The following is a 17,947-nucleotide window of genomic DNA, read 5'->3' on the forward strand; positions in this document are numbered from 1 at the left end:
GAGTTAGAGGTCTGTGGGTATGATTTAAGTCAGAGAGAATCATTAACTTATGACTAAAATGTATCATTTTCCATCATCACTCTACAAATGTACACAATTTCTATACTAGTTGCAAGAATGTATCAACTCACTGCTAAAACTAATTTGTACTATCACTTACCAGCATGCCTTTAACTTTAACTTCACACATCAGGAAAGGGGAAGGTTGGGCTAGCAATTTTCAAGTGTGTAAAGGCAATTTGAACTACAGTAAATATCTAAACTCAGCAGCAAAAATTTACATCATTTTTAAGTCTAGACCTCTGGTTGATTATGTAAATTTTGAATGCATAACTGCACACCGTGTATTGTATATGGAAAATAGAGAAGAGATACAGCAACAAGATTAGACATTTTAACTTGTATCGTAAATATTTTCTTTTTGGGAAAATGTATTTTCATGGTCAAAACATTCCCATCATGCCTTACTGATCTGTGGCTATTACAGATGGATTTCATGAAACATGACATTATCCCTCAGGGCCTTAGTAGCCCTTTTCAAAATGCTTTTTAAATCAAAGGTGATTCTTACTTTGCTGACAGCGCTGAAGAGCTCGCTTCTGTTTGAGTTGCTTGACCATCATCCTCTGCTGTGTCACTGGAAAGTTCACCTGATGGGGTTGATTTCACTTCCTGTTGGCCTATAGTCTCCTCTGGAGACATGTCAGTATCTTCCATGAGGAATTGCACTTTGGGGGGCACTACATATTCAGAATCAGAAATGGATGAGCAGGAGCCTGCGATTGAGCTCTTTGGAATACTTTGGACCAAAGCAGATGGATTTTCCTTTGAGGGAGTGAGGGCAACGCCCCCATCCAACTGGGTGAGGCAGTCCGCACTGAAACACGACCTCATCCCCTCACACTTTGTCGTCTTGGTTACCATCGCGGAGCAATCAGTATCCACGATGTTCTCAGCAACACCACAGGCAGACCCGGATGAGCTCGCCTGTCCAGAGATGGTGCTTTCCAGGTGGAATATATTGGAACCTGTTGAGGCTGCTCGTCTGTGACATCTGAGTTGTTGCGCTGACTTCCCATTTGACTCTGCCTCGACGTTCAAATCCTGCTCTTGCGTAGATGTAACGTCCAGCGACTCTTCGACACCTTGACTCGATGTGTGAGCATCAATGCCAATTATATCTGCCTTAACAATTGGCACGCTAGGTTCCATCATTGTCATTGGCACTGTCGCCAGGTGAGTGAACTCGGAATCAGAACCTAGATTGTCTACACACATCCTCGGAGATTTCACTTCTTGTGAGGGGTTGATGCAGGCTTCATTTTTCACTTGTGTCTCTTGAAATAAGCTTTTTGCTCCCTCTACAACTTGTAGATGATCTTTGGACTCAGCTTGGGGTACATTTTGCTCACTGGATTCCAGTAACTTTTTCCCATCAGTGTCAGCTCTACTGCTACAGGAATCAAAATCACTCCCCTCGCCTCTCTCTCGTGCTTCAGATGATGGAATTTCATCGATCATGTTGCTCTTCTCGGCTTGCTGAATCTGGCAAAGGTCTGTGACAGAAAGAGCCCCGAATACATTTTTATTACCAACATCACAACCATCTTCACATGCTGCCTTACCATCATTCTTCCCATCACTCGAGGAGCTCTTGTTTTGAGGCTGATCTTGATCTACATGATGTAGTAATGGCTCATCAGTCAGGAGTAGAATGAAGACTTCATTCACAAAATCTGGGTCAGACACAAGATCAACTAAAGGTTGCAGAACATTGCTCATCAAGAAATCTTGCAGGAGGAGCACCAGAGTAGAGCAAGATATAACGTCTGGAGGTAAGAGCGCTAAAATGAGGCAATTGGCCATCTGAGAGAGGTAGCTCTTTTCGGATTCCGCGTTCTGCACTGCGGGGTGCAGGATCGCAAAGGTTTCATAGATGGACACTATGGAATGATTCGACCGCTTTACCAGTCTGGATCGACTGGTTTGAAGTCGCCTGTAAATATCAACATGGGCGCGAAGTTCATGCAAAAGGCTGCAGACAAAGTGTCTCTTAGTCTTATTAACAGAAGACATACGAACACTGCCATTCTTGACCAGGGCCTTGAAGTGGATGAAAACATTATGAGAAAACTGATCGTCGTCACTCAGCAGACGATACCACTCCATGACAAAATCTCTCATCATTAAGCGAATGTATTCGGCAATCTCATCTTGGAGAATGGTTGGCGCATCATCATCGACAGCACGATCCACTCCTTGACCATAGCCAGATTGTTCTACTGCATACAGAGGCCTGTCTTTGGCCAGGTGAGGCAGCAGAGGAATTAATTTGTCCCACCTGTAAACAGCTGGCCTGTTTCTCAACCGCGTAGCAGACCAGACGCCCAGCGCAGTCCCACATGCTAGCATGCATGTCAGCCCCTCCGTCACGATGGAGACAAACACAAAAACCAGCGCAAAGATGATAGCGATTATCCTCTGTCTCGTATTGAGACCTCCAACAAACTTTCTAAGGAGGCGTAATTTCTCGCTTATGCTCTGCAGTAGCTCCATGTTTAGCTTTGTTAAACGGTCATTCCAGCATCTTTTACTTATGCCATGATGGCCGTGATAAATAAGAGTAAATCAGAGCTCAGTTCACTCTCCTGATTCTTCGTAGTTCTCCCCTACACACGCACGCCGCCGTGGTTAAATGCTATTAGCCATCCAACATCAACGCAGCGAGTACAGTAGCGCTAGCGACGCCGACTGACGCCGCCCTCCGATCTCGATCGACTGGGCCGACTCCCTGTAGGTCAGGGCAGGTTTGTATACACGTATATGGCAAGCCTTCATAGCATTAATCCATATCTGGATGAGATGTGTACGTTCTTCTACGAATGGACTTACCGTCAAGTCACTGATTGAGGCGGCAGGCCTACATTATCATCGTAGGTCTAGACTGTGTCATCAGTGCCTTGCATAACATGCTGGATGTACAATTACTTTTTTAAGTGGCTTATTTCGTGCTATTGATTTGTCGTGCTTAGCCACTTTTAATGACAACTACGGTAGCTGTTTCTTATGTAACTATCCGTATCAGGACATGTCCTTTTGTACATTATGATTTAATTGGATCTTACAAAAAATATATTTCCACACACAGTCAAATATTACTTAAGGCCTATAGCACGAAGAAATAGTTGATAACATTGTATTTGATGTAAAGATATCTAATTATTGATGTCAAGAATTTTCACTGTAAAAATCTTACCGGAAATAATGTGAACGCTTGATATCAATGATTTCTGCTTTAAAAAACCTTTTCTTGACATTTTAGAATCAAATTCCTATTGTCAGTCTCTTTCTAACAAGAATTTCATATCAAAAACCGATTTTGAGCTGCAAAAATCAAGGTGTTGATCCAAAGTAGGTTTAAAGACATAATTTTTTATTTGCAGATGAAACAAAAATCCAGCATTAGTGCTTTAAAATAGTTCTAAAAATGTGAGTTAGGAATAGAAACAATCACTGTAAAAATTTTGGTTACAATTCGTTATTCTAAAGGTTTGTTATTCCGATAGATCTTTATTCCAAAGGTTTGTTATTCCGAGGGTTCGTTTTTCTGAAGATTCATTATTCCAAAGGTTTGTTTTAATCCGAAAATTAAATAGGGTTTGTTATTCTGAAGGTTCATTAATCCATAAATGAATTAAGATTTGCTTTTCCGAAGGTTCGTTGATCCGAATTTGAAATAAGGCTTGTTATTCTGAAGGTTCATTATGAACCGTATTTCATTTCGGATCAACGAACCTTCGGAATAGCGACCCTACTTCATTTTCGGATTAACAAACCTTTGGAATAACGAACCCTATTTCATTTTTGGATAAACGAGCCTTCGGAGTAGCAAACCCTATTTCATTTTCGGATTAACGAACCTTCAGATTAACGAACCTTCGGAATAACGATCCTTCGGAATAACGCCACAAATGTTTGGATTAACAAACCTCTAGGCATAGGGAATTTGTGTGTTTCAAATTAACAAACCTTCAGATTAACAATCCTTCGGAATAACAAACCATCGGAATAACGAACAGCGCCCAAAATTTTAATCAGTAAAATCAATATTAGGTATTGTTAATTATACAAAATTTGAACAATATTTATAATAAAAATGCTTTCAGACTAAAGCGTCTACAATTACCGTTTATTGAGAAAAATCCAGATATCCCCTTGAATATTATTTTGGTCCTTGTGGCGAAAATTTATAGGATGTTTGGTGGTACAACAGACCTAAACATAGACATTGAATGTAATACAAAGTGTATCTTGATTTTTTTTTTTATATATATATCACTGTTCCCAAAGGTAAACAGGACCTTTAATATTTTTTTTTTCTCATCAAAAGCACATGTAAGCCTACCGGATTCAATTGTTGATGTCTATAGACTTCTGAATAATAATAATAATAAAGGAATGACAATAAATTTGTAGAAGGCTTGCCATAGTAAATGTGTGCATGCTGAGTTAGTGTACGTGCGATGTAAACAAAAAATCACATGCGTGACAAAGGTTGAGACGAGGGCAACAGTTAACTCCCCCTGGCTGGCTGGCCTTAATCCTTTCTATACAGTACAGGATTTTGTTTCTTCATTGTTTAGTCATCCCACAAAACTGCAAAGAATGCTCTCTTTCAAACAATTCATCAGGTGAAATGTTAATCCCCATACATTGTCGGTAAGCGGATTAATTTTACGTGCCTTCAGCAGGAGCAAAAGCCGTGGAGGGGGGGGGGGGGGGGGCGGAGCGGCTACGGCTTTTTTTTTTTATATATTCTCTATTCGAATTTCGTTCAAATTCATATCACAATATTCACTTTCATAAAAACAAAAACAAAACATTATGCAAGGACAAACTACAATATTCACTTTCATAAAAACAAAAACAAAACATTATGCAAAGACAAACTGCATTATACACAACATAGTAGGCCCTACAAAATGATGTCAATCTTACACTAAATAAAGGTAAAATGCAGTGAAACAAACATTGTGCAAAATAATGTCAAACATACATTGTAACTCTTTTAACCAAGGAAACGAAATCCGCTCTTGGTTTTTTTTTTTTTTTTTAACACACACATGCACACACACTCACCACACACACAAACACCAACATGTACCCCCACCCGCCCTTACGCCTTCAGCCCCCCCCCCACGCACACACACGCACACGTTCACACGCACATACACACACACACCCTTTTTTGTGAAAAAAAAATAAAAGGAAAATTAAACAAAAACCCCAGACTTTCACTGAGCTTTCCGTCCGATTGATTCTTCCACCAGCCACGAGCACGGTACCATCCCCGAACCCCCCCCCCCCCCCCACACACACACACATAGGGGTCCTACACGTACACACAGATCACACGTAGGCCTATACACAATATTATACCATTGTGTAGTGTGTGAATTGCTCAGCATCGGTTTTGGACGTTTACCTTGCTGATTACCATGTCTTAAATCGTGAACAGGTCGAATGCCATATTGTAAAATACGTTTGACGTAAATAGCCTATTTATAAGAGTCTGTCACACTTGGGAAACTGGTTGTTTATCTCAAGAGCCGCAAAACCGGGAGCTTGGGGTGCAGCCCCCCCCCCCCCCCCCCCCAGCGCTTCTTTTTTTTTTTTTCGTCAAAAAAAGGAACCCCAAAAAAGCATGAATTTGCAAAAGTTCCATTCTACTGAGTATTCCCGTATAGGGAAGAGCTGGGGGGCGGGGGGGGGGGGGGGGGAGGGGGAAGGGCCGCTGGGTCTGCCCTCCCCCCCCCCCCGCGATGATGTTCTGCGGCCCCTGAATCTGAAGGTATGGTTGATTTTTACATGATGCATCTTTCCAACAGGAAGAACATTATCAACTTAATTGGTTACTGTCATTTACATGTATATGTATATATATATATATATATATATATATATATATATATATATACATATATTGACAGGCCTATTCATATAAGTATTGCTTTCCAAAATCAGCCCGATGGGAGACTGTAGGGATAGGGCCTATACTCTATCATGAGGAATTAACATTTTGAAAATTTGATTGGATGTAGGCCTATAGAAGTGCTCATGGTTACTATCTCGTGTGATTATTTGAATTTATATTTATCAAAATACTTGTTCATTTTCATTTTGTTAATTTTCACTAATTTTGGAGTGACCTAAGGGATCACTCCAAAATTTTCGAGTGATCCCTGAGGTCACTCCACAATCAGTGAAAATGTTCATTTTCACGCAAAATACTCGAAATTCACTCTTTTCTTCTATTCACTCCTTCAAGAGTGAAAAATTCACTCTTTGGGGTTTTGTTTGCTTGTTTGTTTGTTTTTTAGAGAGAGCAGGTGGATATGAAAAGGGGAAGAAGAAGTACACTGTGGCTATGTAAAAGACACTTTTTCAGGAAGTCATGATTTGGTCGCAATAAAATCACAAGAGCTAAGAAGATGCTGTTAAACACACACACATTATTTTGACAAACCCCTGTAAATATGGTGCCGAATTGCACGAAATGCATGCATTTCCAGTCATTCGGGATATACACGTACATGCCATGTACACAATCATGTACAATGTACTTATATCATCATCTAAAACGTATACGCAACGGGAAGCCCGTTGCAATTCTTGAGCTGTCCACCTGCTCTTGTGCAATAAAAGTCTGCCAAGCCACCTACGGGGAAAATGTGTCAGTTTCGTCCCGGATGATTATATGTTGCAAGGTGAATTCTTATGGATGGAGAGATCAGCAAAATGTAAACTACACTTGTTTTATTCAAATTCATGTCAATCATTTGCAATACACTTGTTTTGATTGTCACATGACACCATTGCGTGATGTCCTACCTATATTGTTTCGCATGCATAGGGTTTTGCATATGAGACTATAATACAGTGTATTGAGTAAACTTCTCTTCACAATCCCCATTGTTATTCCCCGTGCGTGTTTGTACGTAATATATACAAGAATTTTATCGTCATTGGACTATCAATATAGTGAATCTATATTAACCGACTTTGTCTTCTGACATTCCCTTTTCCTACGGATTACTCTTCTATGTCTTAATCACCTCTCTCTCTCTCTCTCTCTCTGATGTAAGTTGTGTATATAAGTAGATAAATACTACACTGTAGAATATAATTATTATGCCCTATATGATATACATAATATATATATATATATATAGTAGATAAATACTACACTGTAAAATATAATTATTATGCCCTATATGATATATATAGGCAAGGGCACGCTGCTTCAGTACTGGCCCCATGGGACTTCATCTGCTGCAGGTGCTTCAAAGATTGTCACTCAAGAGTGGGACTTTACAGCCACTCAAGCGGTGCAAACTTCTTGCCTATATAGTGCGAAGCCATCGTTTCTCGAGACGAATGGATGCCAACAACAACATATACATTCATATTATAAGCCCAGAATAACATATATCCGATAGGTATATATATATATATATATATATATATATATATATATATGTGTGTGTGTGTGTGTGTGTGTGTGTGTGTGTAAGAATAAAGAAGAGGTGGCAGACGTAGCTTTTGATCCTCACAATTTGATTTTACTTCTCGAGCTTTCGGGCCCTGCCCTTTATCAAGACTGAGGACAGATCGGACAAATACATAACATGGATATTATGTAAGGATTGACGCATAATGGGCATATACATTCCTATCAGTGTTGTTATTTTCTGCTATCTCTGCCTCTATCATTGTCGTTATTATTTTCACTATTGTCTTGATCATCATTATTATTTTTTCTGTATATAATATCCATGTTATGTATTTGTCCGATCTGTCCTCAGTCTTGATAAAGGGCAGGGCCCGAAAGCTCGAGAAGTAAAATCAAATTGTGAGGATCAAAAGCTACGTCTACCTCCTCTTCTTTATTCTCACCTACACACTAGTAAGATGCGACGGCCCAGGGGTTTAGCAACTGAAAACACACCTTACACACACACACACTATATATATATATATATATATAGGTTGGATCAACCCCACAATACTCATCAAAAGCTGTTTGAGATTAAGGATCGAAAGGTCTTGCAGAGTCTGGAACGTCGCTCTAACATAAATTGGCCGAAGACGACAAATTCACCGGCTTGGACTGCATTCGATGAAGATGTTACTAGAATAGTAAAATCTTTTATGTATGGCACTATTGAACAAAAGATTGAGAAATACAATACGTATGTCTATGCAGTAGCTGTAGAACATTTTGGAGTGAAAGTTGCAAAAGTTTCTCCACAAATACCTCAAATGAGCAGGAGAAAGCATAGGCTGAAAGGACTTCGTAAGCATCAGAGGCTTCTTCGTACTCGATACAAGAAAGCTCCCGACGCAGAGAAGAGTGGAATTAACGAACTTCTAAAGCAAGTGCACGACCAAATCCTAGACCTAAGGAGAAAGGAAAGAGCAGCGAAAAGAAGAAGAGAAAGGAAGCGCACACGAAAGGAGTTCATGCGTAACCCGTATCGCACAGGAAAGAAAGTCCTTAAACCTTCATGCGACTCCAAATCACAGCTTAACTGTAGCAAAGACGACTTAAATACTCATCTGCGTCAAACCTATTCAGGTAATGAAGAGAAGGAGTTTCAGGCATGGCCAGGAAGCGTTCCTGTGGAACCCCCAACCGAGCCCTTCAATGAGGAACCTCCTTCTTTTCATGAACTTCAGGACATTCTAAAGAAAACAAGGAACGCGTCTGCACCTGGGCAAAATGGAATCCCCTACAAGATGTACAAGAGATGTCCTCGCTTGCTTCGCTTGTTGTGGAGTCTTATGCAGGTAGTATGGCGCACGAAAAAGATACCAGTAATATGGAGAGTAGCTGAAGGAGTGTACATTCCGAAATCGGGATCTGCTAACGAGAAGACAATTTCTGACTTTCGTCCAATTTCGCTCCTTAACGTAGAAGCAAAACTGTTTTTTGCTATACCTGCAAAACGCATTGAGAAATACATGAGAGCCAACAAATTTCTTGACACGACTATCCAGAAAGGTGGAGTTGAAGGTCATCCAGGTGTATGGGAACACATATCTACATTATGGGAGGTCATCAAGGATGCCAAAACGTCTCAAAAGAACCTCTCGGCTATTTGGTTGGACTTAGCGAACGCGTATGGGTCTGTCCCTCATGCAGCAATTAAATTTGCCCTGCAGTGGTACCACATGCCTCCTTCGTTAGTCACACTCGTCGGAAACTACTACGCTGGACTTTATGCAAGGTTTTCAGTACGAGATTGGACTTCTGACTGGCAGCAATTTTCTATCGGCATCTTCATGGGATGTACTCTCTCTCCGATCCTCTTTGTTGTCACTTTCAACCTGCTGAACGATTTTCTGAAGCCCACACCCGTCACACAATATCGTCTGAAGGAAAAAGACTTCAAAGTTCCTGTACTAAAGGAATATATGGATGATATTACTATCCTCACTGCATCTGTCTCGTCTGCCAAGACGGTGCTAGCAAGGGTTAACGAGTTCATGCAGTGGAGCAAAATGAAGATCAAGCCAATGAAATCCAGGTCCCTTGTTATGGAGAGAGGCAAGGTTGCGGATATTCAGCCCTTCGAAGTAGATGGCCAACTTATACCAGGAGTACAGACTAAACCTGTGAAATTTCTCGGACGTGTCATAGACGGCCGCCTTGACGACAAAGTTGCTCGTGAAGACGTAATCGTGGAGCTGACATCTTTACTGAAGATTGTCGACAAAAGCCATCTAACAGGCATGATGAAATGCTGGATATACCAACACCTCATCGCTCCAAAGATTCAGTGGAAACTGCTAATATATGATGTTCCATTATCCCAGGTGGAACGCATGGAGGTGTGTGTTGCCGTAAAGTTACGGAGATGGTTGGGAGTGAGCAGAGTTCTAACCGACATCGCATTGTTCTGTCATCAATCGAAGCTTCATCTGCCGATGGAAGGTTTAGTATCATCTATGAAGAAGACGATAGTCAACGCGACCCAGCAACTTCAACAAAGTTCAGATGAAGTAGTTTCGAGAATTCAACCGAAGGTGAGGTGTGGTCGCAAGTGGAACCCAGATCTAGCCATTGAAAGGGCCGAGGGCGCCCTTCGCATGGAAGACTTGGTACGAGGTCAGTTCGGACGTCAGGGCCTAGGATCAGGTCAAATCAGAAAACCAGTTTCTAAACTTAAGCCTAATGAGCGTCGCGCGGAGATCGTCAGCTTAGCTGTGAGGGAACATGACGACATCCAGTATGTCCGCGCGGTCCAGATGTCGGTACAGGGGGCATGGACTTCGTGGGAAAATGTGCGACAGAGAAAGCTTTCATGGAGAAATCTCTTCGACACGAGTCCTAGACTCCTTCAATTTCTACTTGGCGCGACGTATGATACCACACCATCACCCGTTAACCTAAAACGATGGGGTATAGTGCATGAAGACTCTTGCAACCTGTGCAAAGAGAGAGCCACCACTACACATATTCTCGCGGGATGCCCCACGAGTCTCGGACAGGGAAGATACACTTGGCGGCATAATCGAGTTCTGCGCGTTATCGCCGAGGCATGTAGCAATCAAATTGGACAATGCAACATCAAACCTATTCCAGCCAAACGATGTCATGTGAATTTTGTGAGGGAAGGTGAACAAAGCAAGACAAAATCACAGAGGGCCTTTTCTTCGTGCTTAGATGAGGCAAACGATTGGAAAATCTTGGCTGATCTAGACAAGAAACTTGTCTTCCCTCAAATTGTTTTCGTCACCAGCCTACGCCCGGATATCGTGATATGGTCGGAGGAAAAAAGGCAGGTGTTTATCATTGAACTGACTGTACCAGATGAAGCAGGCATGCAAAGAGCTCGCGAGAGAAAACGTGACAAATACGAAGACCTCGTTTTGGAGATTCAAAAACGGAGATGGAAAGTAGACCTTTGGACAATAGAGGTCGGCTGCCGTGGATTCTCCAATGGGTCTTTATCCTACGTCCTACGACGTCTAGGTTGTGAAACGAGGACGACAAGGAGAGTAGAAGGAGAAGCATGCAGCCGTGCTGAGAGGGCCTCGTTTCACTTGTGGTTGATGAGAAATGAGACTCAGTGGTCCACGCCTACCTATACGACGTCATAATACCTACTCAGAGACAATGACCATGGTGCCCAACAACGCGAGTACAACTGTGGCAACGCGCGTTCAACTCTTGCAACGCGCGCGCATGGTTTCATCACCTACTCAGATCATTTGAAATGCAGGTTAGTTGAAAAATCCGTTCGGCCAGGAGCAAACGTATTTTGTACGTTTGCTTCAGAAACGGATTTAATTTTACATCTTTTTCGCACCCTGGCCGCTGACGAAGAGTGCGACTACCTGCTTGTACAATTATGACTTGCGAGCTCCTCCGGCAGGAAGGAGTTTCCTGAATTTGCCGTTTTGGTTTTTCATATATATATATATTATTTGTGATGTCAGAATCTGCCCTTTAATGTTGGATGTTTCCTTGATCATATTGATATGAGAAGTTTTAGCATCAGATGACATTAGAATAATATCAAGGAGCAGCAATCATATCCCTGGATTATTACATGGATTAGCATAATGGAACTGTATAAAATCCCCGCACCCAATACCTGATACATGTCTTGTCCTCATCAAGGACGAATTAGGTGATCCGAGTATCCTCTCGGATCACCTTCTGTATCTGTACGGATTCTTTGTTGGTTCTTCTTCTTCTTTATTTCTGGACAAAATTTGTGTAGAGGTTAGCTCAGAAAGTCCTCTTCCTATCAATTTCAAAATTATACCATATATGTATCATGTCCCAAAGACGACAGATCTAATGTATAATAGTGATCAGTCGACCGTGACGTCACTGTGACGTCATTATATGAAAACACATTCTCAATCATATCTCACTAATGGAATAGAGTTTTTCAATGAAATTTACGTCATATATATTTCAAGTTATGCGCATTCTACTCATATTCTCAAAATTCATATTTTCTCTTAAAACGTGCGCGTACGCGCGCGTTGAAATATTTGTATCCTCAAATCGAGCTCAAAATTTTTTTGCACACGTTTCAGACCATTTGGAGCATTTTTTGAAAAATTGAAAAAATCGGACGGACGCGTACGCGCGCGCACATATACGCACGCACAGCTCATATGCAATGAAAATTTCCCGTTTTTTCACTTTGGTCGGATGTCTGAAATGTCAAGGAATATTTCTACCAAGTTTCAAGTCAATCCCACTCAAAATGACGTCATACGGGCCCGTCAAAGTTGAAATTCCGCGCGCGCGTCAATGGCGATATACAGTACAACAATGCCAAAAAACCGCCAATTTTAAATCCGATTTTACTCGTCAGGATGGACGGTGACCCCCCATTTTCTTTACATATTCTGAAAGCTGATGAGTTGTACATGTCATTTCATGGGTTGGCAATGCTGGAAAAATGATGAAAAGATATCAAATTTCTTAATATCAAAACAAGTCAATTTTCAAAATGACGTCATCAAATTTCAAGTTTACTCGAGCGTATCTCACTTATCCTTAGTCAATTTTCACCCAGATTTCAGTATGCTGTAGCTTATTTAATACTCTATCAGTTATGTAATAACACAATTTTGATTGAATGACAGCATGACCTCATAAAAATGAATTGAAAGTAACCTTGTCGAATTTGACCAGTTTACGTGTTATCTCTATGGGAGTGCAGTTTTTCTGGAAATGAAAATTGACATGACTGTCTTTTTCGAGCACTAGCTCACTTATGCTTCGGTGAATTTCTCCCAGATTTTAATATGTTGTAGCTGAGACCTTGGGCTATCGTTAATGTGCATTTTGTTTTTTCATACGATGTCGGGATCACGTCAATAAACGTGGTTGAAATTAAAGCTTATATTCGTTGTATTGAAATATTTCTTTCTTTCTGCAACTTTCTTTGCAATAACTCAAGAAAAACATACCCTATCAACACCATATTTTGTACATGCTTAGTTCATGTCACGTTCATTATTTCATAAAATAACAACTACTTGATCAGATGCCATCTTGGTTATGTAAAGTAGGGTCAAAGGTCATAAATGTTTCATCCTGTATCTTGGTGAATACATCTCCTATCTTTCCCATATTTTGCACACGTAAAGACCATGTGACAAGGATCATATCACAAAATAACCACTTTTTGCTCAGATGACATCTTGTCTTTGCAAAGTGGGGTCAAAGGTCATATGTACTTCTTTCTTTATCGTCATTATGACGTGTTATCTCTATGGGAGGGATTTTTTCTAGATGTGAAAATTGACATGATTGTCTTTATCGAGCACTAGCTCACTCACCCTTCGATGAATTTCTCCCAGATTTTAATATGTTGTAGCTGAGACTTTGCGCTATCGTAATGTGTCCTCCGTTTTTTCATACGACGTCAAAAGCACGTCGAAAAACTCGGCTTAAGTAATCAAAGCTTAGCTTCATTAGGTGATCCGAGTATCCTCTCGGATCACCTTCTGTATCTGTACGGATTCTTTGTTGGTTCTTCTTCTTCTTTATTTCTGGACAAAATTTGTGTAGAGGTTAGCTCAGAAAGTCCTCTTCCTATCAATTTCAAAATTATACCATATATGTATCATGTCCCAAAGACGACAGATCTAATGTATAATAGTGATCAGTCGACCGTGACGTCACTGTGACGTCATTATATGAAAACACATTCTCAATCATATCTCACTAATGGAATAGAGTTTTTCAATGAAATTTACGTCATATATATTTCAAGTTATGCGCATTCTACTCATATTCTCAAAATTCATATTTTCTCTTAAAACGTGCGCGTACGCGCGCGTTGAAATATTTGTATCCTCAAATCGAGCTCAAAATTTTTTTGCACACGTTTCAGACCATTTGGAGCATTTTTTGAAAAATTGAAAAAATCGGACGGACGCGTACGCGCGCGCACATATACGCACGCACAGCTCATATGCAATGAAAATTTCCCGTTTTTTCACTTTGGTCGGATGTCTGAAATGTCAAGGAATATTTCTACCAAGTTTCAAGTCAATCCCACTCAAAATGACGTCATACGGGCCCGTCAAAGTTGAAATTCCGCGCGCGCGTCAATGGCGATATACAGTACAACAATGCCAAAAAACCGCCAATTTTAAATCCGATTTTACTCGTCAGGATGGACGGTGACCCCCCATTTTCTTTACATATTCTGAAAGCTGATGAGTTGTACATGTCATTTCATGGGTTGGCAATGCTGGAAAAATGATGAAAAGATATCAAATTTCTTAATAAATCAAAACAAGTCAATTTTCAAAATGACGTCATCAAATTTCAAGTTTACTCGAGCGTATCTCACTTATCCTTAGTCAATTTTCACCCAGATTTCAGTATGCTGTAGCTTATTTAATACTCTATCAGTTTTAATCAATCCAAAATTTCGCTGGAGGAAGTCTTCACCTCGTAAAAATAGATTGAATGTAACCTTGTCAAATTTGATCCATTTGCGAGTTATCTCTATAGGAGTGCAGTTTTTCTTGAAATGAAAATCAACATGACTGTCTTTATCGAGCACTATCTAACTTATCCTACGGTGAATTTCTCCCAGATTTTAATGTGTTAGCTGAGACTTTGCGTTATCGGTAATGTGTCCTCCGTTTTTTTTTTTTCATACGACGTCGAAATCACGTCGAAAAACTTTGCTTAAATTAAAGCTTAGCTTCGATGTATTTTCATATTTCTTTCTTTTTGCACATTTCTTTGCAATAACACATGAAAGACATTCCCTAGTACCCCCATATTTTGAACATGTTTAGTTCATGTGACGTACATTATTTTATAAGGTCACAACTACTTGATCGAACACCATCTTGGGTAGGTAAATTAGGGTCAAAGGTCATAAATTTATCATCCTGTATCTTGGTGAATACATGTCCTATCTTTCCAATATTTCGCACACACAAAGACCACGGTACCAAGATCATTTCACAAAATATCCAGTTTTTTCTTAGATGCCATTTTAGCTGTGCAAAGTGGGGTCAATGGTCAAATATACTTCATTATGTACCTTCGTTATAGTGTATACCGACTTTGGTACCAAAGATGGCAGACCTGACTCTCTTTTCTGAATGAGAATCCAAATATCACATGGCCAATGTCCATAACCACAGATGAAACCTTTACGGTCATGCCTATTGGGATCAGGACTCAAATCATTGATTTTTCGAAAAGAGTACTAGCTCACTTACCCTTCGGTGAATTTCTCCCAGATTTTAATATGTTGTAGCTGAGACTTTGCGCTATCGTACGTGTCCCCTTTGTTTTTCATACGGTGTCGGGATCACGTCCAAAAACGTGGTTAAAATTAAAGGTTATCTTCGATGTATTTTCATATTTCTTTCTTTCTCCAATTTTCTTTGCAATAACTCAAGAAGAATAGCCCCTATCACCCCCATATTTTGCACATGTTTAGTTCATGGTACGTACATTATTTCATAAAATAACAACTACTTGATCAGACACCGTCTTGACATGTAAATAAGGGTCAAAGATCATAAATGTTTCATCCTGTATTTTAGTCAATACATGTCCTATCTCTCCCATATGTTGCACACGCAAAAACCACGTCACATCGATCATTTCACAAAGTAATCACTTTTTGTTCAGATGCCATCTTGGCTGTGCAAAGTGGGCTCAATGATCAAATATACTTCATTCTGTATCCTCGTTATAGTGTGAACGGAATTTGGTACCAAAGATGGCAGACCTGACTCTCTTTTCTAAATGAGAATTAAAACATCACACGGTCAATGTCATTAAACACAGATGAAACCTGTGTGGTCATGCCTATTGCGATCAGGACTCGAATCATCGACTAAAAAAAAAATCGGATCACCTAATTTGTCAGTGTTGACAAATTCCAAGTCTAGTTTATATTGATTTGATGAATCTTGGGTGTACAGCTGTATTGCAAGCGTTACTCGTAATTTTCTTGAGAAAAGATAGTTCAGACTTTCTTCACTCTTATAAACCCAATCAAAAGTCACGTTTTCTGGGGGGTTTTATTTCCACATGACATTCGTAATACATTACTCTCATATTCTGAAAGGGATACAATGTACGACAGTAATTTTTTTGTTTGTTTTTTCTTCTCCCTCAGCAAGCAAGAATAACAGTACAAAATTGCAAGATGGTGTTACCGCAATATTCTTCATTACATTGCTAGCATCAATGGAAATACACGAGCATATTTTTTTCAGAAAATGATAGTTTAAATCATGTGATGAAAAATAAGAAAAAATACATTCGACTTGCACACTCTGAAGTATTGACTACGGCTGACTATCAAGAAGTCATGTAAAATTGACTTACGGAACCATAAAGGGACTGCAGTACTTATCAGGTTATTATAACGTGCAATCACTTTCGCATGAACCTTATATAAAGTTTTCATTTTTTTAATTAATTGCCTTCTTCGAATTACTTGAAGGAAAATTAAACATTTTCTATGATATTTCTTCCCTTCTCGCATACTGATCACACGTGCGGGCACATCTATACACATACGGTATTCAAAAGGATGATATTATTTTGGTTGAGATGGGTATATTCATGTTTTAACTTTGTGCGAGATAATTAAAAACCACCTATATGAGATACGAAAGAGTAGAATATTTCTAAGAGGAATCAAAAGTTAATTTGATGAAAATCGGTTATGAAATGGTCGAGATATCAAAAAATAAGAAAAACAAAGTGGTCCAAATAAACAGGACCACTCTGTTTTGCTTTGTTTGATTGTTTAAAGAGTTACAATTTGAATCCCCCTTCTCAATCAAAAGAGACTGTTTCAAGAGCTTCAAGTTCATTAAAACATTATTTTCTAAATGCTATCTATCCATATGGAGTTTTTGTGGACCTTCATGTCCAATCTACATCATCTTCAATTAGATATAATTCGTGGCTGTTATCATTACTTTCAAGTTGCAAAATACATCATTGTTACATAAGGGGAGATGACTTGAAATAAATGGCGGTTTGGAAGGATGGAGTTTGGACTTAGGAAAGATAGAGAAAGTAGAGTTTCCGACAGACAATATCGTGTTTGACGGAACTTAATTGATTTGTCTATAAGATTATTATGCCATCAAAGAGTGGCACAAAGACACATTCCCGTACAGATCTTTTTTGTCATCTAATACAATGTATGTATTACTTTCATAGAGCGAATGCGAGCAAAATATCAGAGTCAATGGTTGTATAATATTGTACATAATAACAGTTGCTCACTTTTAAAGATAACAACAGTTATGGATTCAAGGCTTTTATGTACATGTACATTCATTGATCGATGTGTTTCTTGACAAGAAAAAAACAACAGTGTCAATTTAAAGACAAGCCAAATCTCATGCCAACTATACCTAACCATTCTCATTTTTGTTTGCAGAATATGGTTGATTATCTATGTTTATTTGTTTTTTGTATTTAATAAAATAATAGCGATAACACAGAATATAAACACAGATAATAATATCCATGTCAAATGATTATGTACATCAGAAGTGATAATGATACAGACTCAACAGTTCACTCCGCTAACATACTTTTCTTTCTATAGGCTTCACTTCATTTATTAAATTTCATTTTTGAATGTTGTCAGACAAGACACAATTCTGTTCCACAATGCAGCCACGGCCTGAGTCTGCTAACATGAATAAATAAATTATAACTTTATACAAACAGAGCTGACCACTTTCAGTGCGAATGGATGTCCACCTGTCCCTCACTGGCCCACTTTATGACGTGAAACTTATCGCGTACATGTATCGACATCCAAATGCACGTTGAATTATGATTCATGATGCCCTCAATGTTGCGTACTGCATGTGGCCAACTTGCGTAACTTACATGTTT

The 17,947-nt window shown here is 39.5% G+C and overlaps 2 protein-coding genes across 2 annotated transcripts; one reads left to right on the forward strand and one right to left on the reverse strand.

Moving 5' to 3' along the window:
* Window positions 1–567: 567 nt before the first annotated feature.
* LOC140239692 (uncharacterized) lies at window positions 568–2,568 on the reverse strand. Its single transcript, XM_072319516.1, has one exon. The coding sequence runs from the start codon at window positions 2,554–2,556 to the stop codon at window positions 568–570; it is 1,989 nt and encodes a 662-aa protein (XP_072175617.1). The 5' UTR covers window positions 2,557–2,568.
* Window positions 2,569–9,024: 6,456 nt separating this feature from the next.
* Window positions 9,025–11,166, forward strand: LOC140239693 (uncharacterized). Its single transcript, XM_072319517.1, has one exon. The coding sequence runs from the start codon at window positions 9,025–9,027 to the stop codon at window positions 11,164–11,166; it is 2,142 nt and encodes a 713-aa protein (XP_072175618.1).
* Window positions 11,167–17,947: the final 6,781 nt, after the last annotated feature.

The sequence above is a fragment of the Diadema setosum genome, chromosome 16 (assembly GCF_964275005.1).
Source record: "Diadema setosum chromosome 16, eeDiaSeto1, whole genome shotgun sequence".
NCBI lineage: Eukaryota > Metazoa > Echinodermata > Echinoidea > Diadematoida > Diadematidae > Diadema > Diadema setosum.

Coding starts and splice junctions, on each gene's coding strand:
- LOC140239692 (XM_072319516.1), bottom strand. CDS start 2,556: ATGGAGCTACTGCAGAGCATAAGCGAGAAATTACGCCTCCTTAGAAAG.
- LOC140239693 (XM_072319517.1), top strand. CDS start 9,025: ATGAGAGCCAACAAATTTCTTGACACGACTATCCAGAAAGGTGGAGTT.